Source organism: Gymnoscopelus microlampas (assembly GCF_963454915.1).
Source record: "Gymnoscopelus microlampas genome assembly, chromosome: 6".
Classification (NCBI taxonomy): Eukaryota; Metazoa; Chordata; class Actinopteri; order Myctophiformes; family Myctophidae; genus Gymnoscopelus; species Gymnoscopelus microlampas.
The window spans coordinates 38,067,629-38,095,619 of record NC_139943.1 but is presented as its reverse complement, the minus strand read 5'-3'; the positions used below and the strand labels follow the sequence as shown (position 1 = coordinate 38,095,619).

Sequence of the window (27,991 nt, the reverse complement as noted above, 5' to 3'; positions counted from 1 at the left end):
TCCCCATCTAAATATTCATATATTGTTTGGAAAAGTTTCATGACAAAGGTGTAGCCTACTGTATGTAAGCATTCGAATCCTCTCCTCCTGTACCAATATTGACTTGTCTTAATTTGAACTCCATAATGCTTGCTAGAGAATGGAGGAGAAATAGAAAATCTCTCTTTTCATGGAAAAGAGAGGATTAATTTGTCTCCTTGGATAACGAAGTAGCCTTTTTTAGAGGCCAATTGTGCTTTCATCTCTTTGCCAAATATTATTCATATGTGTCTCATTACGTGACTGCTATTAATTCTAGTGGGGTTTATGGTAAAAACATGTCACTGCACCCTGTTTGTTTACAAAGTAACCTACTGTTTGCGTTGTGTTTGCCTCTCCGTACCCATTGTGATTTGGCAGCAGTGTTATCAAAGACAACACAAGAACAGCAGGAGGCAACTCTAAGCCTTGACCAGATGGCCTGATAAGAATTTGTTTGTAGTGTGTTATCCTCTTTTAGTGTAAATAGCCGCGTATTTTCATATTTAAATAGTTTGTTAGTGTTTGTCTTGAGGCAATTTGGTTGAATGTTATCAATACAACCCTTTACTGTACATTTTCTTGATGTCATCCATCGCATTGACAAAAAGTAATGACAGCATCATTGTGTGTTTACAACAAAGTATAAATAAATAGGGTTTGAATATTCTGTTTGATGGCAAAAGCTGATATTACCTGCCAGAGACAACATTCCTTTAGTATGCAGCTTGAAAACTTACACTTTGCACTTACTGTCAGACTCCCTCACGGCACCCTACTGTTTATGGTAAACACATGGCCCAAGAGGGTCCACATGGATGCTGGTATGTTTTACAGGAAAGACTGTGTGTACGCTTTGACGCTTAATTTACTTACCGACCTTATAGGAGTGCTCTGATTGCAGTCTGTTAGTGTGAGCTACTGAAGTCATGGCAGAGGGAACAGAACAGATGGAGGAGGTCTTCAATACTGACGATGAGCTGCCATTACCTGAAGTGGGCCCTGAGCTGCATGAAGAAGAGACAGCGATAGAGCTACATGCGGCTCCTACCTCAGACACCAGCTCCAGTGTACAGGAGCCAGCAGCATGCGGCCCAAACCTGCTGAAGATGCTACTGGCGGCAGAGACCAGACAGACGGCTCATCAGAGCAGAGAGAGAGATGGGGAGAATGCATCTGGCACTGGAGAAGAGCTGGTTACTGAAGCTCTGAAGACTGATATGGTGAGAATGAGAATCTATGGCAACACACACACACACACACACACACACACACACACACACACACACACACACACACACACACACACACACACACACACACACACACACACACACACACACACACACACACACACACACACACACACACACACACACGGCATTGACAATGACATGAAAGTTTGTCCTTTCTAGACCAGCACATCAGAATCAAGCACGCATTGTATAGTATTTAACAAGGGACTTCTGGAGGCGTCAATCTGCAATACTTATGCTGTCAATGATCTCACCTTGAATGCACAACCCCATGAATGTTTGACCAGCATGGCCGTTCGCACACAGTGCACAGGGTTTGAGGGAAAAATGGCAGAGAGGAACCTTTTCCCTCACGGACGTTTGTAATGTGTGAGTGAGTTAATGTAGTCATTGTGTAGACACAGCGAGAGCAATGAGTCACAGATTCAGACTCCTGATTCACTAGATGAAAAGTAGCTCAAGCTCCAGTGTGTGTCAATGGTGGTAGGGTTTGTTTGGTATAAAGTGAGGTATTTTTCCACTTCATACTTTACTTTATAGTCCCTGCAGCCCCCCCCCCCCCCCCCTCCCCCTTTCACACATTCCATCATGCATACACAAGTGTACTATACTGTACACGTACACTCACACATTAAGATGCCTTCGCTGTCTTAATGTTTACCCTAGCGGCTAAAGAGACCAAAGCGTACTTCCGATATCATTCATATTCAGCACTAGACCTCTGGTAATATTTGACCTTTATGGCACCCAGCTCCTCCTTCCCTCACAAATGTTCTCACAGTCTTCACCTTGCTTTCCTCTCAAATCTTCCCAGTAGCCCCTCCTGTAAAACAAAGCCTCTCTTTAATCCTTGACGTCAGGTGCCTCTGTGCCATTCATTCATTCTCTTCACCTGTCACCTGCGTGTCACTATATTGCCTGAGAGAGCACGCCTCCTTGAGCGATCCCATTCAAAGCCTTGAGCACTGGAGGGTCTCTCTGTGACCACTGTGCAAGGGTCTCTGCCACCATGAAGAAGGGGTACAGTCTAGTGAACCTGAGCAAAGCAAAGGACACGGAGCCAGTGCAGTCCATCTGCATCAAGGTACCTCTAACTCTGATAGTGTACAAATGGAGTCAAATGGACCCATACGGGTTCATTTGGTTCCATTGTACACTCTCAGAATTACAATTGGATGAATTAACAGTAAGGATTTTACCGTGTACTGTGATCAGTGTGATGGCTAATTTATACATCACTGTATGGCCGTGACCATCATCAAAATAATGTGGATGTGAGTGAAAAGTAGGAGAGAGTTGAATACACTATGACTACTCTGCTTTTGAAATCTACTTTGACGCTAAGGTTTTTGCGTTTTGTGAAGATTTTTCCAGGGAACACATGTTTTAATCTCTCCCTAAGGATATTGGATACATTTGACACATACAACGACCTACATGAGAAGAATTACTGCCTTCATTGTACTTTACAGTGACTAGCTAAGGTTAAAGAAGCTAATTTCATAGCCCTGTTAGAGTTAGTTATGTCATCATTAAGTTAACTTTTTACACTGGACTGCACTGTGGCTTGGTCCCCTCTGGTAATGATTAAGCAGCTGCCTCGTCAATGGAACGAAACCCCAGACAATTAATTTGAGGACTTCATGTCTTGGGAAGACATAGATTAAAATGCAATCTTGTTTCAACTCTCACAGCCAACACTTTTGATGAGCGTACTCTTTTGTGCAGAGACAAAAGAGTACTGTAGGGGAAAACCCTTGTGCTGAGGTGGTGTATTTAAATGTAACATTTACTATTATATTCAGCCATTGATGTCAGTGAATCTGCAAAAAGGAACTGGCCTGAATACTTACACAGTTAGCCTATCCTGGGTATAATAACCACATGGAATTTGCTGTTGGCAGCGTGGGTCATCCAAGGTCAAACTAGCCTTTGGGCTCCAGTGTGTTTTAATACGTAGAATCGAGTTGCAGCCAAATCACAGAGGTTAGTCAGCTACAGAAGAAAAGAAAGAAAGAAGGGAAAAAAACAACAACAATAAGGATGATTGTGCTCGACTGTACAGCACTTTTTTGTTCCCACAGGTGTTAGAGAACAAAGGAGCTAAGAACAAGTGTTGGAGGCAGCATTTGTGTGTGCATGTGTTTAATGAGATTGGTCTGTTTGGTCAGAAAAATGAAGATCCTTATTCTACTTTACATTGATAGGCAGTGAAGAAAGAGACACAGACCCGGGACTAGGTTCATTCAGGGGCCTTGACCAAAATGCCCTTGTCAGAGGACTTGAAATGACCATACTAATGTAATTTCCCCATGGTTTAACTTACTGGATGCAGCTGAATAAGAGCAAAGTCACAGAAATAAATTCAAGGGACACTAGTCCACGAGATCCTCATTAGAAACTATTACATACATCTCAAATTTAATTGCCTCTAATGAGGAAGTAAGTGGACAGCAAGTGTCCAAATTTTGCATGAGTGATCACTCACTTAAGCCTTGGTGAGTGTTACACTTTTCTCCCCTTAATTCGCTAATGTGACTGGAATGAAAGTCATTAGAGGGCTAGCAGTGGGCACCCTCATGTTCTCTTTGCTTTTTCTTCCTTTTGCCCACTTTTTGTGACAGTAACTACTACTTCCACATACCGTGAGCTAAGGAAATGCAGTTAAAACTTTACAATGTTCAGCTGTTTAATTGACAACATACTGCAGATATACATTTGTATTTGACTAAAAACCTTTTTATATAGTGGGAGTCAATGGGGGAAAATGAAATGTTTTGTTCATACTTTCACTGAGAAACTTAATTTAACTTATTTGGAATTGATTAAATGTATTTAAATTATTGACTGTTTACTGTCATGAACAGGATCCAAATGCAGGAACTCAACTCCAATAAAGGAACTCAGGAGACTTGAATAACACTAGGCGAAGACTTTACTTGACAAATGTAGAACTACAGATAAACATTACAAGGAGTCGGAGAACAATTCACTAGAACATGACACTCATATATGCAAACATCTGTGAACTGAGATATAACATCCAACCATAAGACTACATAAGACCACTTCAACACAGTCTTTATAGTCTCTAGGCTTGTCAGCCAGACCAGGCTCAGCTGGCAACCACAGGTTCACTCAGGGCAAACAGGGAGGGCAGTAGGAGAGAACTCAGGGCAAATGGGCATGGGGGAGAAATCTCATTGACAAAAGGGACAGAGGCTGTGACCATGAGAGCTTTGTCTTGCAGATAATGAATTATCATATTATTGGTTGAAAACTCACATAAGCTACATTTTGGGTTTGAGTGTGTTTTGTAGTTGTCATGAATCAATTTATATTCTAGACATTGGTTACTACTACCTTTCCTTTCCCACTAAACCATCTGACATCTGTACAGACACAGTGACTCAAGAGGACCCATAGCAGAAACCGTAAGATGTTCAAAGAGTTATAGGGCTTGACCACCCTCATACTGTCTGTAACGAACCACTTAAGCACTGCCTTGCATAAAAAAGTGTCTTCAAAGTGTAGTGTTACCCTCATACTGTCTATCCCTTAGGAGAATGTGGTTGTTAAAAGTAGACATGACGGACTTAAAATGGGTGGCATTCATATTAGTGATGGAGTTTGAAATAGAGCAAGCCTGCACTTAAGAATACAGCACTAAAGACTTATAGGAGTAGACTTTCAGAACTATATTGGCTAATCCTTTCAGGAGCTGCCAGCTCAATTGCAGACATCTCATCTCAGCCCCATAGCCCTAAAATCCCCCTCGTGTGTGCGTGCGTTAGTGTGCACGAGTGTGCCCGTGCGTGCATGCCCGTGCGCGTGCGCGTGCGTGTGTGTGTGTGTGTGTGGAGAATGAAAACAGGAGGAGAGTTTGGGAGGAACATGTTAGGGTACTCAGTCTGTAAAGTGAAACTTGAAACACAGGCAAACAAAGTGTGAGCAGCGAGTGAGCATGGCTAAGTGGGATCCCTCCTGTAGCACTCCAGCTTTCCAACTCCCCGATTGGATGGGGAGATACAAACAGATAGAAGGAGGGGTAAGGAACTACAGGGGAAAGGAATCATACAGGATCTGTAATAATTAGTGTTTACTGAGTAAAGGTAAAGTAGCAATGCCATAATGTAGAAATACTCTGTTTGCAAGTAAAACCTTTAATTTAGTAAAAGTACAATAGTTTTGACCTACAATACAGTTACAGTACCAAAGTAAAAGTATCCATTTTGCAAAATGTCCCATCATGCAATCATGGTATTGAATTGTAATTAGTAATGCATTCATGTGTTCATACTGTAACTTTTAATGTTGCAGCTGATGAATGTGGAGCTGATTTTAATTACTTTGTGTGCTGTTGGGTAGCTTAGCCTATAATAATACATAATAATGTATAATTATGTGTATTAATAATCTAATTCTACAAGGTCATCAGTAACTAAAGCTGTTAATTAATGTAGTGTATAACAAAGTACAACATTTGCTTCTGAGATGTAGTGGAGTACAAACTATCAAAGACAGTCAAGTAAAGTTAAAGTACCTTTACTGTACAAGTAAATTGTACAGTAAAGTACAGTATTTGAGTAAATGTACTTAGTTAGCCTACTTGCGTCACTCGTATAAGGAATATTAAATATGCATACATGGTCAAATCCTTTATATAACTCTGAACGTGTTCATAGTCTTTGGAACAGTACCTTACTATAAGAAACATGGAACCTGCTGCTACTTTTTTCACTTACAGTATGATGCTAATGTTTCAAGATAATAATGTACAAACCTGCATATTATGCTAATGTTCTAAACATAATGTATATATCTGCTTTCATAGTTAAATTAATTTTGGTTTGTGTGTCGTTGTGTTAGTTGCTTGTTGTGTTATTCTGTCATTAGCGGATGGAATAACTATCTCTTATTGGTGATCTGTTATTCTTGCCCATGTCATTTGGACTTAGTCTGTTGTATGTTTTGTCATGAAAAATGGATGTGTCTTATATGATCTGTTCCTTCTCCCTGCAGCAAATACAGTTCACTGAACAGAAGCAGGAGTTCAACAAGCGTCCCGGCAAGATTGGCCGCCGTTCTTTGTCTCGCTCCATTTCCCAGTCCTCCACAGACAGCTATAGCTCAGGTATTACAGTCCACACATGCAGACATTCACACACATGCACACACACACACACACACACACACACACACACACACACACACACACACACACACACACACACACACACACACACACACACACACACACACACACACACACACACACACACACACACGCCTGTGTGCAGACACACAAAACCACAGACAAAGCGTGTGCACCCCAGGCGCACACACTGCGCCCACATGCTGCGCACACACAAACATATGCACACAAACCACAGACCAACACACACACTTTAAGTCTGGTCACGTCGTTGATGTAGCCCGCTATTTAGTTGGAACTGGATCTTATCCCAACAGCACGAGAACACAGGCCTCAAGGATTAGTCTCAAAGATTTGTCCTTCTGCCAAACTTTAATTAAAATGAAAAGTCCTCTGAAGAATTAATTCTGTTTAATTTAGTCTTAAATCGTCTGAGCCTTTCTCCAATCTGCTGATCACTGCCATCATTTATGCAGACATCAAAGGCGGAGAAAAGAAACGTATTCAGACCCACCTCACTGGAGTCTGATCCAAAAGAAATGGATGCTCAGTGTAGTAAAAATCTCCACCAGGAGCAATGCCCCAATAATAATGCTCACACAGTCTGACGCAGTAACATCAAACTGCATCTCTCCCTCTCTCTCCCTCTCTGTGTCCAGTGCACGCACATCATAGGCGTGTGAGATATGTTGTCACGTTTAGTATGTTGATTTTAATCAGACTTGGGCTTTAACCGAAGGCGTCAGTAGTTGTTTGCAAGATTACCTGTGAACAGACACACACACACAAACACACGCATGGTAGAAAACAATCATCTCCGTCCACAGCCTTCAGCCTGGCCCGGAGATACTGTAAAAATAGAGATTGAAAACACAACCAATTTGCACTCTTGAAACATTCCGACATCTCTCTACGAGGACGACATTTCAACCTAGAATTATTTTCAGGCTGTATTAATCATGTCAACCGCTTGTTTCCATTTCATGAAGCCTAACGTTACCATGTGACTGGTTCTCTGTGGCACAGCGAACAGCGACAGCTCTGAGGATGAGTCTTCACCCAGGGAGAGACAGCAGAGGAACTCCAAGGGCCACTCTGACTTTTGCACCAAAAGCATCAAACAGGCCAGCTTTGGACGCAGGGAGATAGAAATCGCAGAGCAAGGTTAGAGACCTTAAAGAGTATAAATTAAGCATTAGCTTACTGTGTATTTGTGTTAAGAACATTTGTGCATATAATATGCAACCTCAATATAGAACATAGACCTTAACAGTGCTTTGTGACTGTGATATATATATATATATATATATATATAGAGATGCCGGCTCTAATGGTCCTGAGGAAAAGAGCAGAGGGAGAGAAGCCGCTGGCTGGATCCAAAGTGGTTGGCTGTACACACATCACTGCACAGACAGCAGTAAGTCTAATGCATGTGCATATATATACAGTATGCACATTGGGACATATGCACATGCCAACATTCACCTAACCACAGTGGAACTGAAACCTGGGTGTTTTATTTATTTTATAGGGATAGAGCACATTAATGAACATCAGTGTAAGAGCCATTTGAGCCATTTCATTTTGTTTCTAAATTGATGATGTCACCGCAGGGCTTGGTGAAGGCCAAGGTGGCCAGGGTTACCGGGTATTTAACCCTGTCAGTAATCAAGGGCAGGCGTTGCTGATGGGTGGCAAACAGTTTTTTGACTGTGTTTAGGAGGGCTGTTGATTTAGCCACCATACGTTTAACTGTTTTTTTAATTGTATTTATTATTTGTATGCTGGAAGTGATTGTCACGAAAGCTACTAAGAATAAAGCGTTTATTTATGAACTTTACGGACGGTTTGGACTTTTGAGCACACGTCGAAACAACCCTAGCTGTCGGCAACCAGTAGTGCCTAAAAGTATAGGACTTTAGACACTACAATCAGAATAAAAATATAAGATGTAAATATGACAGAGTTTACCAAGAATGCTTTACATCCTTTCAGCAGTCCCTAGAAAGGTACTGCTGAAAGCTCGGTGATGCGAGGTTACAACTGTAGTAGGCAGGTAACAACAAAAACAGAAACATTATGTTGAGTGACAATATAAAAGTACAAATATACAACATACAAACGGAAAATTGTGTGTGTGTGTGTGTGTGTGTGTGTGTGTGTGTGTGTGTGTGTGTGTGTGTGTGTGTGTGTGTGTGTGTGTGTGTGTGTGTGTGTGTGTGTGTGTGTGTGTGTGTGTGTGTGTGCGCGCGCGCGCGCGTGCGCATGTGTGTTTAACAGGCAGACAGGCAACAGGCCATTAGTGTCCATTGTTCCTAGGCCTGGTTGCCTGGTGGAAAAGCTGCCCTTAAACGGTAGCAGCTGAAACAGTCTGTGGTTGGGGTGGCTGAAGTTTTGATTAATCCTACAGGCTTTACTGACACACCATCCATTGTATATCAGTAAAGCCCATTGTAAAGCCCCTCAGACATTGTTCTGATTAAAAACAACATTGTGATTTCAAAGAAAAAGTATGAGCATCAGATGATTCACGTTTATATGCTTATGTGTTGACATAGGTGCTGATTGAGACTCTGTCTATTCTGGGGGCCCAGTGTCGCTGGGCCGCGTGTAACATCTACTCCACCCAGAACCCAGTGGCTGCTGCCCTGGTGGAGGGAGGTGAGGATGTCTCCCCACTGCCCCTTATTATCATCCATCCCTCCCATTTATCTCTTTCACCATTATTTTATGATGATCCCCTCACTCCGTCTCAGGGATATCAGTCTTCGCATGGAAGGGAGAATCAGAGGAGGACTTCTGGTGGTGCATCGATCGCTGTGTCAACCAAGAGGACTGGCAGCCTAACATGGTACTCTGACATGCAGAAATTGTGGGGGGGGGGGGGACATTTTGGTAACCACTCATATGGCAAATAGCAAAAATAGCCGATCTACAAGCCCAAAATGTGACGCATTGTAAATCTGCAATATTCACAGTATTTGAAAAGAAGTCCACACCAACGCAACTATAGTTGCAACGTGCAACCAGTTGCAAGAAATTGCTGCAGTTTGAATTGACCAATTGCAGATGCATGGGCACAGTTTTGGCATAATGTAATTGCATGGTTGCAAGCGGTTGCAGTTGCAATTAGTTGCATTGCAAATCATTGGTGTGCACTGTGCTTTACAACTCAATTGTAAAGAAGTATGACCTGACACACTAACTTAAGATCCAGCACTCGGCATACTCAAGGACACAGTCTAAATAGTCTCTGGAGTTTGTCAACCAACCAGGCTCAGCTGGTCCTCACAGATGTGAATAACTTACTTAAATCTTTTTTTTATTAAATTGTTACATTTTGTTCATCAATTCCCTGACCTTCTCAGATTCTTGATGACGGTGGAGACATGACACATTGGCTGTACAAGAAGTACCCCAATCTATTCAAGAAGATTAAAGGCATTGTGGAAGAAAGTGTCACAGGGGTCCATAGGTTGGTTCAAGTTCCTTGTGTGGCTAGAGAGTCAATTAATAATAATGATAATAAATTGTATTTGTATTGCACTTTCCATTCACAGGGAATCCCAGGGTGCTACATGGTAAAAACACATCATCAATCTTAGAAGGTTAAAAGCAGGGTTTAAAAACAAATGTGGTTACACAACAATTTAACACGAAAACGCCTTCCGAAATAAAAAACGTTTTAGGCCTGTTTTAAAAGAGTCCAGGGTCTGCGGTGCTCTCAGATAAATAGGAAGGCTGTTCCACAGGCGCGGTGATGCCGACCAGAAGGCCCACTCCCCCATGGTGCGTAGATTGGTACTGGGGACATCGAGGAGGAATCTGTTTGCAGATCTGAGGGTGTGGGTGGAAGTTTGTGGAGGCTTAATTAGTTTCTGTAGGTAGGGAGGGACATGTCCGTTTATGCAGTTATGAGTGATTAGCAGGACCTTGTAGTCGATCCTGGCTGAAACGGGGAGCCAGTGCAGTGAGAATAGGATGGGTGTTATGTGGATGTATTGCAGCTTCTGAATACTCTTGCCAGGAATCCCAATGAAGAGTGTGTTGCAGTAGTCCAGTCTAGAGGAGATAAAGGCATGGACAAGCTTCTCTGCATCTGACAGGGTTAGAAGGGGCCGGAGTTTGGAAATGTTTTTGAGATGATAGAATGCGGTTTTGCACAGATGCTTTGTATGGCCATTGAAAGTCAGGTGAGGATCGAACTTAACACCCAAGTTTGTGACTGAGGAAGAGAAGGGGGTGACCTGACCGTCGAAGGTGAGATGAGATGAGGGGCATGACTGAACCTGGTGTGGTGTACCAACAAGGAGAGCTTCAGTTTTGTTATTGTTTAACTGAAGGAAGTTGTTGCTCATCCATGTTATTATCTCCTCAAGACAGGCATGGCTGCAGAGGGGCTGCGGGCAGTTTTAATGTACAGCTGGGTTTCATCTGCATATCAGTGGAAAGACATTCCATGTCTGCTGATAACACGACCAAGGGGTAACATGTAAATAATGAAGAGGAGGGGGCTGAGAACCGACCCCTGCGGGACACCACAGCGGACAGGGAGCAGTTTGGACTTGCACCCTCCTAGTGAGACATATTCAGTCCTATCAGAAAGGTAGGATTGACCATGCACTTGAGTGCAGAGTCTGACAGTCCAATGGTGGTGTGTAGATGCTCCAGGAGGAGCCTAACCGTGTCAAATGCCGCGGTTAGGTCAAGGAGGATGAGGAGTGATGGTGATCCTTCATCGGCTGTCATTAGCAGGTCATTTGTCACCCTCAGCAGAGCTGTTTCAGTACTGTGGGCTGAATGAAACCCTGATTGAAATTTCTCAAAAAGGTTGTTGTGGTTGAGATGGTCTTGGAGCCGAGAAGCAACCACCTTCTCTAACACCTTGGACATGAAGGTGAGGTTGGAAATAGGCCTATGTAATTAGCTAGAACCCCCGGGTCAAGGGTGGGCTTCTTGAGAAGGGGACGGATGACTTGAATTTGTTTTATTAGACGTCATACAGGAAAGGTTTTAAACACATGTTACATGATGTTCATCAGAGAAACGTCAAGGATACAAACACAGGAAAGTCGTGCGACTTATTTCCATAGTGGTCCTTGGTCTGTGACAAACAACATTGCTACAAAATTGCTAATATAAGGGACCATACTATTCTGCAACATTTTCTAAAAGCCATGCTTTGACCCTTATCTTAAAAAGGAGATGACTGCTGATGCTGTTTATAGTCAGGGGTAGCGAGTTCCAGTTTACTGCTCCTCCAAATCTAAATGGGCGTTTTCCCATTTCAGTGGTTTTCATACCATACTGAAATCACTGAAATCTAAATGCTGCCTGGAAGGTAGGAAAAACATTTGAAAATCTAAAAATAACTATGGTATGCTTTGGACAATGGTGGGCAGTAATGTGTGCTAAAACATGCAAAACTACAAGAATGGTCTTTTAGGAAGCTTCTTTGTTTTGGTGCTGCTTTTCTAACTTATGGGATGCCATCCACTTTCAATGTCTCTGCATAATTCCATCTCTACGTTTAAAGATTGTATATCCTGATTTTCTATTTTTCTATTCTACATGCATATCTCTTTGAATTTTCAGGCTGTATCAGCTGTCAAAGGCAGGGAAATTAGCTGTGCCAGCCATGAACGTCAACGACTCAGTGACCAAACAGAAGTTTGACAACCTGTACTGCTGCAGAGAGTCTATACTGGATGGGTATGAATCATTTTGTGAGAGGACAAACATGTGAGAACACAGGTGCAGCACAAGCCAGAACAGTTTAACTGTTCTTCACCATTTCTTACAGGTTAAAGCGAACTACCGGTGTTATGCTAGGTGGAAAGCATGTGGTGGTGTGTGGTTACGGTGAGGTTAGTAAAAGAAAAAACTAAATGACACTATTGCTTAGTAAAATGCATTTGTTTCGCAACCAAAGTTGTATCCTGCAACTAAGTGAACTATCCTCACATGTTAGGTCATATTTACCTTTGAGGTGTTTTTGGTATCTTATTGTGTATCGAATTTTACTGCTCACACCCCTCCACCCCCCTGTCTGTAGGTTGGCAAGGGCTGCTGTGTTGCCCTTAGGGCACTGGGTGCAATTGTATACATCACAGAAGTGGATCCCATCTGTGCCCTTCAGGCCTGGTATGACATATGACTCCAGGTCGCTATTGCAGGCTCAAATTTGCTTCCTTTATAACAAACTATCATGATACTGTCTCATAACATACTTGAAATATTTCTGCAACTGCCTCCCCCCTGCATTTCCCCAGCATGGATGGCCTCAGACTAGTCAAGCTGAGTGAAGTTATCAGACAGGCGGATGTGATCATTACCTGTACAGGTGAGATTGCAGCCATTAGCCTATATATAAAATAGTGTCCAAAAGAAAATTAGAGTCCAAGTTGTATTTTTTCTTACTAACATCCTCCTATATATTCAAATTGGCTTAAGGGAGGACCAGCCGTCCGTCGGACCACGGCCACGTCACTCTGGTTCAGACATATAACCATTAACAAACCCCATACGCCCATAGGCGTAGGCAAAGCAAGGCCCAGTCTTCTATGTATAGCACATTTCAACAACAAGGAAATGTGCTTTACACAGAACATCAAGCTAAGGAAACACAATTATACAATGACATTAGGATGCTTAAAACAATATAAGTAAAAATAACAGATACAATTTCAGTGCAGAAGAGAAAGAAAAAGGAAAAAATAAAAGTAACCCAATCAAAGGCAGCTGAAAACAGAAAGGTCTTTAGTTGTGTTATAAGAGAAATAAGAGTAGCAGCAGACCTGCAGTTTTCGGAGAGTTTGTATATACGGTATAGGCAGGACCACGGCCACGTCACTCTGACTCAGACACAACCATAAACAACCCCGATATGCCCGATATATAGGTTACGGTATATATGGAGATCCGGTTCTCCAGAGCCACAGATCCGACCACTACTGTATGTGCATATGGTCGTGACTCGTGCATATATGGGACCGACCGACTTCAATCTCGGCTCTCTCAATCCGACTGATAGGCCTATGTCCATATATGGGCATATGAATATCCAGTTGTCCAGAACCGCCGATCCAACCTATATGCTCATGGATGGGCATGCCAATATAAGGGTATGGGCAAATATACTAATGACATCAGTGATCTCTATATATGGGCATAAAAGGGACACCGGTAGACAGACAGATACGTACAGAGATCTCCATATATTATGGGCACAAAAGGGACACAGACAGACATGTACAACGACTCTGAGAAATCCCCCGACACTATGACTCAGACATATCGGTCGGATCGGCAGTGCGACATCTGTGTGAGGGCCACGTAGCGGCTCGAACCTCTAGTTACATAAAATAACCAACACGGAATATGAGAGGTGCAGCCATTTTGGATTGGAAGAACACAGAAAGACACTATAGCGAACTGTCTTTTATTTCTCTCATTACAAACGTGTCAAACTTAAATAAAACTCTGGAAGAGATAAATGATAGGTGGGCCAGTTTTACCTTTTTAGCTCCATTTTAAAAATAGCAAAAACAGCAGATCTATAAGCTAGCAATAATACATTGTGATGTGGCAGGTTTGTGAGCTGCTATTTTCAATTGTGTTATTTGCCATTTTGTTACTTTTGAAATTCTTCGTCCATAAAGACATGCCCAAAATAATTTTATTTAAATTAAAATACTAGCTTGACTGACTTGTGGTGCCACAGATCAAAAAAGAAAAGAAAAGTGAATGGGCTTTTGATCTGTGGCACCACAAAATGGCTGCCACTGCTATGCCCTTTTGGGTCCCTCCTTTGCTGGTCCACATAACATAACAGAGTTCCTGATTTACCTTGCGGTCCCTTACAGTCCTGCAACCAGGCCTGGTGGGTGGTGTCCTGGCAGGTTCACTTCATGGGCTCCTGTCTTACACCAGCAAAATATAGGACAGAGCTAATTAGAACAGATAACAGTGAACAGGTGTATCCCATTTTCCCGGAGGACTAGCTGAACAACCACACACACTTGCACTTACGCACACACACGACGCAAGCACGCACGCACGCACACACACTGATCTAAAACAGATACCTACTGTAACAATTATGCTGGGTTAAGTTGGAAGAAATATGAATTGTGACTTAATTGTCAGTTGTCAATTGTAGTAAAGATACAGCCTTCGGTTCTTGTGGGGTTAACGGTCACTGCTGTGCTGTGTCTATTATCTGTCTGTGTGTGTGCGCGTGTGTGCGTGCGACCATGCACGTGTGTGAAATTGTGTCTGGTCTCAGACTGATTCTGTTTCTCATCAGGAAATAAAAACGTGGTGAGCCGAGAGTACCTGGACAGAATGAAGAATGGCTGCATTGTCTGCAACATGGGACACTCCAACACTGAGATTGATGTGGTATGATGAACAAATTGTGTGTGTGTGTGTGTGTGTGTGTGTGTGTGTGTGTGTGTGTGTGTGTGTGTGTGTGTGTGTGTGTGTGTGTGTGTGTGTGTGTGTGTGTGTGTGTGTGTGTGTGTGTGTGTGTGTGTGTGTGTGTGTGTGCGCATGTGCGAGTGTGTGCGTGTGTATATAACTGAATATTCCTTTCCCTCAGGCAAGCCTGCGGACCCCAGAGTTGACATGGGAGCGTGTGAGGTCTCAGGTGGACCACGTTATCTGGCCTGATGGCAAGAGAATAATCCTCCTGGCAGAGGTGACAAGCATAAATACAGTAGAGGCTTAGTAACACACAATACCAAGACACTTTATCACCTTCAGATATATTTGTGAAGTACTGAGACTCACTGGCAATCTTCCAATATGTTCCTTTTTATTTATTTATATAATATAATGTTACATACATTATATTTATACTAGACCATACCCGGTCGACGCATCCGTGGGGGGATATGCGCACATGATCTGGCAACCCGGGAGGCGACATCCGTGGGGGGATATGCGCACATGATCTGGCAACCCGGGAGGCGACATTGTTTGACACATAAACGCTAATAAGAAGCTGAGATTTGATGAAATTGAAAAACGGGCTTCACAGTTAAGTTCAGATGGTAATGGTCAATGGCTGTGTGCAAAATCAGAGCAATTGCTCCAGACACTGAGGAGAACCGGGTAGCTTCACCACTACAGTCACCACTACAGACACACGACAGACAAACGGACAGAGGTTACTCAAATTATAGGAGGATGTTGTTGAAACTACTTTTTCTACTGTTAGAAATACAGTAGAATCATTAAGAATCAGACTGTAGAATATTAAAGGCAATGAAGGCAAAAACTATAGGAGAGAAATAATTTAAATGAAGTAAGAATTAACATTTTCCAAAAGGTTTTGGTGTGCAGGGGTGACTTGATAAGTGCTTTAAATGTATGTGTTAACTGAATTGCCATTTGTCTGTCAGGGTCGTCTGCTGAATCTAAGCTGCTCCACGGTGCCCACATTTGTCCTCTCTATCACCGCTACCACACAGGTAAAAATAAACTAACTAATCTTTAAAGGAGCATTTCACCCCTGGAAGAACTTACAGTCACTCAATGTTAATAATATTTGTAGTAGATAACAGTAGCAAAATTTGAAATTTGCACCCTATGGCCAGAAAAGTATAGAAGTCTGTGTGTTTGACTGGGGTTTGACTGGACTGCTGCATTACTACAATGACCATAATGCTTTGGGGCACTGCCCTTCCTTGCGGGGACGGGAGGCTGCGTGGGGGTGTGGTCTACATTGTAGTCAGGAAATAAGGTGAGATAAAGAGACTATGAGTCAAATGACTCATAGTCTCTGAGGATATGGATAAAAATCTAGAAATACAGATAAAACACAAAAAACACACCAGGATCATGTTTATGGGTCCTAGACCTAGATAAAAATAGGGGTTTGATGCAAAATCGGCGAAATGTCCCTTTAACAGGTCAAACTCTGCAGCATTACTGAAAGCATCTATTTTTATACTTTTTATGAGCCTTGTGTAACATTGAGAGTGGGTTGTAATATTCTATAGAAGTTAAGGAGAGATAAGACCACATGGCTGCTAGTAGTTTCTTGGCATGATTTATGCTTTGGCATAAAAATCACATAAAGATGACATGTTTACCACTTTATTGAGGTGACCTGTGATTTCCTCTGTGGTCCCATCAGGCTCTGGCTTTGATAGAGCTGTACAACGCCCCTGAGGGCCGCTACAAACAGGATGTCTACCTGCTGCCCAAGAAGATGGGTAAGGAAGCAACGTGAGAGACAAAAACTTTAGAGACAAAAACTGTTTTCATTTTTGGGGGATTATGTTTTGGCATTCCTTCTTTACTGGAACAGGAGACTGAAGAGAGAAAGGTAGGTAAGGACAGAGAAATGAGAAAACATGAGAGGAGCAGTTATCTGACATTTTGGAAAACATGGCCATACACTAATGAATAAATTACCATTATTCTAGTGCAGCGATTCCCAAACGTATTTTGCCATGCACCCTGCCATGACCCTGTTACCCCTGGAAATACGATACGATATTATAATACTTTATTGTCAGTTCACATTGAAATGTGTCCGCCTGCGTATTTGTCTCTACATATATGTACATATATATATCCATATGTGGGCAAATATGTGGACATATATAAGCTATATATGAAACATATTTTCTATATATCCACATATGCACATATATGAACCTGAATATGGCATATATGCAGCATATATTCTGCATATACTTGCCATATATTGGCATATGTTCATATATTAAAATAACACCAAGGCATAGCACCACCATTAGCCTTTTCATGTCACGCACCCCCTAGAGGGCGCCACAGTTTGGGAATCCCTGTTCTAGTGAATACAGTCCTATTCCGCCCTCGTCAAAAAGTTCCCCTTTTTCCAACTAGACAACTGGGAGTCCTTTTACTGTTTCTCGCAGAGCGATGGATTTATTCCTCCACTTGGTAACAGTGTAGCAGGAAAAACTACAAAAGAGAAATAAACATGGATTGGTAAAGTATTCTGTACTGCATACAAACAGAGCTGTCCAATTATGAGACATGAACTGACAACAATACAGAAAAGAATGAAGACATGAATTGACAAGCCCATACAATACAACCCCAATGAACAGAAAGCTGGCTGATGCAACACCAGCTAATGCTAAAATACAAGGTGTAAACTACAATGTCTAATAAAGCACAGAACTGTAGCCTAAATCAGCTTATATCAACACATAATCATTCACACAACAAAGGAATGCACAAACTTACAAGCAATGATCCTATGGTGATCACAAACTGAGTGGATGCCAAAAACGTTTGCAGAGTGCAGACACAACTTGCACACTGAGTTAAACAGGTGTTCCTAATGTTCCCTTAATTAGGCCCAAATTAGACCACAGCACAGAGGCTAAAGAGTTACACAACATACATGCACCACCTAGTGGCTCAACAATGAAATGTATGAAAATAAAATACAGAGTCCAGCACAAGTCCATATACCAGTGAACAAATGACCACTTGCACTTATACCTGTCCATATTCTAGTGAATAAATGACCATGTACTAGTGAAACCCATCCATAGAGTGGATGGGGAGAATTGTTGGAGAATTGCTTATTGACTAAATACGTTTCAGATGAATATGTGGCGGGCCTCCATCTACCAACATTTGACGCACACCTCACAGAGTTGACTGACGAACAGGCCAAGTACCTGGGCCTCCAAAAGTATGGGCCCTTCAAACCCAACTACTATAGGTGAAGACAAGCACACTTTGACACACACAATTTATACAAAAACCTGCATTGCAAGTTCCCCTGCTGTATCTAACCACCAAATATGTATGTTCAAACAGGTACTAAGCCACAGGCTTAAGGTTTCAGGACAGCTGCCTGACTGAGATAAAGTGGGAAAAACTTGATGCAGCTTCACAACCTCTCAGGCCCTGACATAGCGCACTGACGCCCTCTAGAGTCTCATGCTTATTGATACAGTGTGTAGCATGAGTGGGTCAAATCATTCCTCATCAATCTTTTACTAATATTTTCTGTTGTTTCTCTGGCAAAAATGTCTGATTAATTTAATCCAATTAATGTACTCTCTACCTTGCTTGTTACTATTGTATACTATAGTAGTAGAGCACTGCAATTGTAATTGTTTGACCAATATGACCGTAGAACTTCTGAAACAGAACTATACAAAATCCCCAATTTTCCCAAATCATAATTTGTAACTTTTGAAATAAAAGTTTCATCTCTTATACATTTTTGTGAGCAAGTATGTCAATGTTTAATGGTGGCAAGATAAAATTAAGCACAGGTGTGTCCAAACTGTCCAGTCAGCTCATGGGCCTGTAAATAATCCAATAGTGATTTCTCCCGCTAGGGGTCATAAAGGCACTGGTGATTATGTGATATTTATTGGCAAATGCTCAATAGGCTTTATGCACAGCAACCATATTGGAGATAAATTGGGCCTCTTCCTTACTTCCTTCACATGTGTTAGCAATTATATCATAATTCAGTGCAGAAGTAAGGAAGAGGCCCAATTTCTTTCCAATACGGCTGCTGTGTATGGAGCCCATTGCAAATTGCATCAGTTCTTAAGGGTCTCTCGAAAGAAAGAAAGAAAGAAAGAAAGAAAGAAAGAAATAATCCTTTATCCTCCTACCTTTTATGCTGAGTGCTAAAATGATCAGACTGCAGTGACAGATGGATGTCTGTGGATCTGTGACTTGCCCTGTAGCTAATCTGCAGGGTGAGGGGGTCATTACTTAACTTTGCTCTGGGGTGGGAGAGGTGACAACAAAGCTTACACACATACTAGAGAATTGGATTAGGGGGATATTGTGTATATTGGTGCTTGGCTACGTGTTGTATATTCATGCACATAAAGGAATATCAATCAGACCATCTAGCATCCTGTTCTTTCTGGCCTTGGCAAAGTCCCATTAGACCTACAGAGTGGGCTGTTCACAACATTCACAATATGCACTCTGTTCTATCCACTTCCAGCCCCCTGCCTCATCAATAAAATAAATAATAACAATAATAATAATGAACTTTATTCATCGCACACTAATCAAAACAAAGTTAGCCTACAAATGCATACATAAAACTGAAGAACTCATCAGATTAAATAAAACAAAAGAGTAAAAACATGACACATTTAATGAAGTAATTATTTCAACAAAAGTATTAAGAAAGATGAGCTTAAAGCTTAATCGAGCAAAGAAAAACTCCAAAAAGAAAACCCACAACGCATCGTGATGCTTTGTGAGCTTATACGTTGGCTATTTTTGCCATGTCGTACAACTACGTATAGGGCTTAAAGGACAACTTTGTTTTTTTACAACCAAGGTTTATATTTTAGCTTGTAATTGAAGTAAATAAATGATGAGTGTAATTTTTTTTTCATTTACTGCTTTCTATAGTTTTAGCATTTTTTGCGATATTTTTTACAGTGGGCGGGGGCATTCTGTCCGCTGGCTAAATATGCCTTTTTTACACAATAAAAAAGGTCCGGCTGTCTGAGATGGCCAGATGTGAGTTATTGGGGGCTAGAAGAGCTACTGTAAATAATAATAAAGAAAACGCCGGGTTAATGTGTTAAAAAAATACATATTTAGCCACCGGACAGAATGCCCCCGCCCACTGTGAAAACACTGTAAAAAAGATTGTGAAAATTGCTAAAACTATAGAAAGCAGTAAAAAAAAAAAAATTAACACTCATCTTTTATTTACTTTAATTACAATCTAAAACATAAACATTGGTTGTAAAAAAACAAAGTTGTCCTTTAAGTGGTTAAACTTCGTGGGAATGATCAGTAGACTACCTTGAAGAGAGATGATTAGGGTCAAATTTGGGTCAAAGGCCAAGGTCACAATGAAGGTCAAGGTAATCTTAGAAATAGAGAGGGGTAGAACAGATAATGCGGGCAGCAGGGTTTTTCGCCTCCGGGTACTTTTTTACCCCATTTGGATGTGGCCTCAAAAATGTTGAGTTTTAACCATTAAAATAACTGGTGCTAAGAAGATGTACTTACTCCTCATCTTTTTTTCTCAACTGTTGTGTCATGTCTACGACGTGTGTCTGGACACGAAAACCTGGAAATAATCTCCTTCCCTGGATTACTGTAATCCAGGAGTGTGTGTGTGTGTGTGTGTGTGTGTGTGTGTGTGTGTGTGTGTGTGTGTGTGTGTGTGTGTGTGTGTGTGTGTGTGTGTGTGTGTGTACAGATGCATTTATGTGCATATATTGTGTATCAGACAGTCCCTTCAACCTCTAGGCCACATTGTTGCTTCTCTGTCACTCCTGTCACCGACCTGTTCTAAGTCTTTATAATTCTTAGTACTGAACGAATTGCCATAATTCTGTTTCATTAGCATATCTTTAATGGTTGCTGGTAAAAACTGTAATACAGTAACTCAAGAGATTATAAAATCCAACTATATATTCCACACTAACACCAAGAGACAAATAAGATATCCACTGCAGGTACCTCATGCATCCACTCCTAAACTGAGAGTGAGAAGCATGCTGCATGCGCAATGGAACAATGAAGTGATGAATGAATGTTTCAATTTGACATCACTGGAAGTAGGGCCTATATTGTGTCGTACATTATTATCCCCCACACTAAAGCCTAATTCATATCCCATAATATTACAGAGTCACAATAATAAAAATGTATCTGTTTGATGTGATGCAATATTTTTAACAATGCATTTTCAAGCTAATTATTCCTGGTTCTGACCAAACTTATATTGTTTGAGAAAGCAGATCATCCAGCACATGAAGAAAATGTTATTGAAGCATACGTTGAGCTGACAGCACTGTGAAGTGCTTATGTGTGACTTCATAAACCCAGCATTTTCACACGTACAGTACTCTGAGAGAGGCTGCCTGCATGGTGGAGACACCAGCACTATCCAGGAGACTCCTGTTTAGAAGATGGATGCTGAAGAAAGGGCGCTACAAAACAAACATGACATGATACTGACCCTGATACTGACCCTGATACTAACCATAATATTGACCATGATTTTGACATGATACTGACACGATACTGACCATGATACTGACCGTGATACTGCCCACGACACTCACCATGATACTGTCATGATACTGACATGATACTGACATGATACTGACCATGACTAACCATAATACTGACATGATACTGACCATGATACTGAAATGATACTGACATGATACTGATATGATACTGAACATGACTAACCATGATACTGACCATGATACTGACATGATACTGACCATGCTACTGACCATGACAAACCATGATACTGACATGATACTGACATGATGCTTTTTTTCCCCCTCCCTGAGGCTAATAATTACAAAATAATCACATATAACAGTCAAGTTTAATGTAAAATCTGATATTTGGAAATCGAATTACATGTTTTCTAAATTATATAGCAATACAATTACACCTTCAGTTTGCTTCTTCGGATAGTCATGTCTGTAGAATCAGTGGTGTGTGTAGGCCTAGTGTGTGGATGAGTGGAAAGTGGGCTGTGGGAATGTTGTCTAGTGTTAACTGTTAACACAAAAAAAAAATCAAATGATGGAGGCAGCCATGTAGCAAAGAGAGAGAGAGAGAGAGAGAGAGAGAGAGAGAGAGAGAGAGAGAGAGAGAGAGACTGATAATGTGCAAGCCTTTAAAAGCATGATTTATACACGGTTAACATCAGTCTCTGTCCCTTCCATATTGGAAACTTTCTGAATATCAGAGCATGTCCACCTGGCTTGAACAGAACGAGCGGAGAACACAAAGAGTACGTTTTTGAGTAATCTCCCTTTCATTAACCACATGAACCCTAGTGTCCCTATTCTGGGCATGTCATAATAGGCACATTCATTGAAAACAGCCTAAGTTAAAAGCATAATGAAACACTTCTCGTTTCCATTGTAGTCCTGGTCACTATGCAAAGTAGAACACAAGTTATAAAGAATTCTGCACTAAAACTTCTCTAAAATGTCTTTCCCCTGGTAATGCAGAAAACAAGATGACACCAGGTTTAAGCATTCTTTGACACGGTCAATTATCTTTATTTGATTTGTATTCTTTTTTTTTTACTGGTTAGGTGTATACCACTGAGTGCAAACTTAGCAATGCATACTAGCAACACGCACGCACGCACAGGCACACAGGCACACACACACACACACACACACACACACACACACAGGCACACAGGCACACACACACACACACAGGCACACACACACACACACACACACACACACACACACACACACACACACACACACACACACACACACACACACACACACACACACACACACACACACACACACACACACACACACACACACACACACACACGTTAAATATATTTTTGTATGTTTTCTGCAGCAATCACTATAATATACTTTTCACTTGCAGTGTGACTGCAATGAAAAGCTAATTCAGTGCAGCATTTTCAAATAATGGATCAAGAGTTTCCATCCTCTCCAGTAGTCTCTCTATCTCCTTACCTCCTCTCTCCTTCCCCCTCTCCTCGGCAACCATACAGTATGTCTTCTCCCAACCCGATCGCCAGAGGAAACGTTCTCATTGAACGTTTTTCAACGTTTCTCAAAATCCGTGCATAGACTACTGGAAAACCACAAATTCCGTGCATAGCCGCCTCGCATCTCCCCCATTGTGACTAAACCATTTCGGAGCCGCGCAGTCTCAAGGGAATTGTCGCCGTGTGAAGGACCACCGAGCGAGCTAAAGCGAGCGAGTTGCCGTCCTGAACCTTTGCGACATTCCCTTGAGCCTACTCAGCGGCGTTTGAGTTACGTACCGATAGGCACAGAATCGTAAATTTTGTTGTGGGGACTGCTCTACCTCCTGGTTTTTCCGGGTTGCGACTGGTTACGCCCACCGTGGGACTCCCCGTACATATGCACGGAATTTGGGGGTTTCTAGGCGACTATGCACGGAATGACGTGCACAAATCCGTGCAATGTATACTAATTCTCTGGCGATCAGGCTGCTTCTCCACACTGACAGCATAACAAACCCACTGTCTTCTTTTTAAACCTTGAGGGTCCAAAACCCTTACTTTTCACAAAATGGAAAATGTTTTTTTTTTTTATTGATTGAATACTTTATTTGTCAGAAATGTAAACAGCACACGGTACAGTCAGACATTAAGACTAAAAGGATTACACAAAAAGGTCCTGGGGACTTATTATTTATTATTTTTGGCATGTAATCATAGGCAAAATTGTTTAAAAATATCAAAAAAAAAGCTAAAGTAGGCAGTCTACAAGCTCACAACGTTGCGCATCGCTACACATAGTGAAGTATAAAATTTGGCATTCATTTATGAAGAAAACATAGATAAAATATAGAGATACATGGTTTCTGCCCGTCATGCCCAGCAGCGACAAGATCTCACTCATCCCAACCTGACCCAGTGCCTCACACCAGACAAGTGTCATAATCTAACCTGCAGCTTCTATAAACACCCCTCTCCCCTTTCGTCCAAGTCCCAAAATTTCCAGTTCAAATCAGCTGAAGTCATCTCGTCCCTGCCTGGAGCATGGCCCCCCACCTCATGAATACAATTGATTAATTGATTGGGGCAGATTGGTCACGCTGATAGTGAAGTCAATGCTTAATGGCCTGCATATGGATTTATGTGTTATCCCCCAATAGTCGCCTGTCTGCTTTTGCCTATACCTTCTGGCTTTGAAGTGTAACATTACACTCAGTGTTTGATGTCATCATCAGCTAATTGCGTCCAAGATTGCCCAGAGGGATAGCATCCATACTGCTGCTGAGAGCCTTGTCTAGGGGTCCCTGAGAGAGAGAGAGAGAGAGAGAGAGAGAGAGAGAGAGAGAGAGAGAGAGAGAGAGAGAGAGAGAGAGAGAGAGAGAGAGAGAGAGAGAGAGAGAGAGAGAGAGAGAGAGACAGACAGACAGACAGACAGACAGACAGACAGACAGACAGACAGACAGACAGACAGACAGATGAGGAGGGGCGTAAGGAGAGGAGGAAGAAGGGAATCACATGAGTTATACATGCAGTAATCTAGAGAGATGGGTTCCAATTCACATGTCACATGTCTCCTAAAACACAGACTGGCAATAATACATCTCTATGCAGACTCAGGTGTGTCTATCATTGGATTTTGGGTCACGTGAAAGTCTTAAAGCCTTTCATCGCATTTCCAATAGTGCCCCTTGTGGAGTGTTCATGGTGTTCTGAGACTGCAGGGGTGCATGGGGGGATAGTGAGTTCAAACCCCTCTCTGCTCCACCTGCAGTCACTCACACACCCCACATCCACACCTTGCTGCATGCCACAGAAAATACAGGCCTACCACCTACAAGCTTTCATAGCAGTCAGAGCTGACTGACAATATCACATGTTGATGCTGCAGCTGTCATATTGTTGAAATTTTCATTGTGTATTTCTAAACATCAACAGCATCGCGGGTTGCTGGGAATGAAAGTATCTCACATATTGTTTAATTGTTTTCTCTGAAAGGAGAATTGGCTGTCCACTCCCTTTGCCTTTACTCTTTATTGAGACAGTGTATGAACGCTGGATGGGAAATGCACACAGACAAATGAGGCAAGTTTGGGGGTGGGATTCAAACAGGCCTGCAAGGGAGACCTTGCATGGGGTTCCAGAGGAGAACACTTTAAGCCGCTATACCGTTGAACGGGTGAGTCACCAAAGGTTCTTGCGATGAGTCTCTGAGTCAAAGCTCTCAGTCAGTTGTTGGCAAGTCTAGAACCACGGGATCCATCTATCTCACCAGTGTGAGTTCTACCATTGCCAAACACTGTGGGAGAGTAGCCGAGAAGAGTAGCCAAGTGGATGAGAAGCCGATAGCAGATACAGTAGAGCTGTCAGTTTCAGAGTCGAGTCCGGGACTGAGAGTCAGGTTACATGAGGCAGTGTCTCACGGATAGAATGTGGGCTTCCATGGCAACCAGGGATATGTGAGCGGGCTCACGCAATCGATCAGATCATTGCAGTGAAACCCTCAGTGTATATTTAACTCTGAGAGTGTAAAAAATGTACCCAAATGGACGGGTCCATTTATACACTCTTTTAGAGTTAAATTAACACTAAGGATGTTGGAGTGACATAATATGCCACAGATTCTTACCACACACACGCGCATGTGTGCATAGGCACACGCACACGCACATGCACGCGTACACGCACACGCACACGCACGCACACACACACACACACACACACACACACACACACACACACACACACACACACACACACACACACACACACACACACACACACACACACACACACACACACATATAGACACACACATATAGAAGAGAACAGGAGAGAGATACAATTATTATTATTCATCAACCTATAGAAATAGCTACGGTCATTCGACATTGTGGAGCTCAACCACAGCAGAGTGTCTCTCTTGTCCCATATTGGCACTACACATGATTGCTCAAACAGACATGAACAAAGCAAAAATGTGCTAGTGCCAAAATGGGCAAAGTGGATCGGGCCAGACCAGCTGAACATGCGGAAACCTGACCGTTGGAGTGTTGGTCAAAGGAAACTTTAAGGTACTGCACAGGTGCATATAAGGACAAATGTTGTGGGGAGTGTGGTTCTTTCTCTACTCTGTTTATGGCCCTATGGTAATTCACTGATCGTGTGCTGTCACAGTGAATTCTACCAGTGCCATACACAGAACAGGAGGAGATACTGCACGGCCCCAATGCACTGCTTTGGCCCACGTTGGCTGAAAGAACATAAACACAAGCATGATAAGCTTATAGGTCTGTTTTAATTCAGGAGGTTGCTTCCCTAAAATGATCCATCCATGAGCTTCATCTGCTGACCTCTGCTATTTTATTTCTTAAAACCTTTGGATAAACTTTGAGTTTTGAGTGGCTTTTCCTTTTAGTGTCAAGGGACCAATGGGCCGGAAGTAACAGTACCAAAGTCAAAAAATGTTGATTGTCCTATCTGTTTATTGTAGCCTAAGTTACAGTAATCCACCCATGCCATCTGCTCAACGGATAGACATAGTGCTTTTCCACAATCCTCCAGATTATTTGCGTAAGCAAGTCCTATATGCTACCATTCACACTGCCATCCACAGTACTTGTTACAGTAAAATCCTCAGTGTATATACTCTCTGAGTAAAATTAACACTGAGGATTGTACTGTGTAGAAGGTAGATTGCATTTGCGTGGTGACCTTGTTATCCTTGCTGTTTTGAGAAATTAGATCTGACTGGAGTACCAGGTGAATGAAGTCAACTACCTGGTAAGATGGGTAGGCTACTCAAGGACCAGGGTGTTTGGGCTCCATGAGACATCACCGATGAGAGCGGTAGGCTTATAGCGCACAGCATCGCAGAGTGTGGATTGATTCTGGCTATAGGGAATGATGGCTAAGTGATTTTTGAGACGCTCCAAATGGGTCCCAAAGCAGGGCTCATCTTCCCATTTCCGGGAGAGATCAATAGCGTAAAAAGCTTCAGAGAGAGAGGAGGGTGGGGGTGTCTAGAAGCCATATATTACACAATGTACCCCTGGTCTAAAACACACAGTACTATTTCTAAATTGTTTGAATTTGACTAATTGCCTGTAGTAAACTTTATACTGACATCTTGCCAGTTGCCCAATCGACTGTGAGTCCTTGTAGTGTTAATCTGGTCTGTGATGATGATTAGAACGCAAGTTATTTTTGGACCGATTTAGTATAGCAGGTCTGCCACCCGCTAAGATAACCTACAAGCAGACAGGTCAAAAACACTGCAGTTTAACGAAGGACCTTTATTACGGCTTTATATGCCAGTTTTAGCATAAAATCTGTAATCTGTATCAATATTTCAGCTCTTCCTCTTCATTTTAGAAATGATATGTCCACTTTATTTAGAACAAAAAGATTAAACATTAGCCAACACCAGATACCACGTGATTATAATTACTTTTTATTAGCCTACATTGGGTGAAATAGCATCGAGGACTATCAATATTATTATTTTTTTTCTTTCTAGAAAGTCACAATCTTACCTTCGATTAAACTTGCCCTTCCCTGGCTCGTCATAACTTCACACGATCACGAAAATCTCGAAAATTAAAATTGTATCAATAGCCTATAAATGAAAAACGTAGTCTATATTTGCCTTGATGGTCCAGAAGGTTTGCTCGTTATCTTTTTCTACATTCTATTTCAGAAGAGAGAAGGCTATTAGCTGGCCTGGCATCCACAGTGTCCGTTTACCTCTCCAAATATCTCCATCTGTTTGGATTTTCCTGTGGATAGGTTAGGTAATTAGTTGGTAAGCATCTTAACCCAGTGGCAGTGGGCTGTAGTAATCCATGCGGCCCTCCTCCTCCCTCCTCCCTGGTCCCTTCCCGTCTGCCGCGTGCTCAGAGGCCTCGAGCAATTCTCCTCTTTTTACGCACGGGGCGCGCGCGCCGGGGGACACTTGATTCATATAAGGGCTAAAGGCTGATTGAGTAAAAAAAAAAACATTATTAGCACCTTATTGTTAAACAGTACACTACAATGGCCAACGTATCG

At 42.0% G+C, this 27,991-nt stretch overlaps 1 protein-coding gene across 4 annotated transcripts; it reads left to right on the top strand.

Annotated features, from left to right (window-relative positions):
* Positions 1–786: 786 nt before the first annotated feature.
* LOC311047762 (S-adenosylhomocysteine hydrolase-like protein 1) lies at positions 787–18,840 on the top strand (the record flags this gene model as incomplete). 4 transcript variants are annotated; one of them, XM_084060615.1, is made up of 18 exons in its annotated part: positions 787–842; positions 906–1,241; positions 6,297–6,408; positions 7,456–7,593; positions 7,746–7,846; positions 8,988–9,090; positions 9,186–9,280; positions 9,798–9,904; positions 12,025–12,141; positions 12,233–12,296; positions 12,485–12,573; positions 12,702–12,772; positions 14,738–14,832; positions 15,032–15,130; positions 15,837–15,905; positions 16,574–16,652; positions 18,043–18,163; positions 18,262–18,840. In XM_084060615.1, exons 2-18 carry the CDS (start codon positions 948–950, stop codon positions 18,266–18,268), a joined length of 1,761 nt encoding a protein of 586 aa, XP_083916741.1. In that variant the 5' UTR covers positions 787–842; positions 906–947. The 4 variants fall into 4 exon arrangements, with proteins under 4 accessions (XP_083916741.1, XP_083916742.1, XP_083916743.1 ...); XM_084060616.1 differs by lacking the exon at positions 18,262–18,840 and having other exon boundaries at positions 18,043–18,167; XM_084060617.1 differs by lacking the exons at positions 787–842; positions 906–1,241 and adding an exon at positions 5,235–5,322.
* Between the last annotated feature and the right edge of the window lie 9,151 nt (positions 18,841–27,991).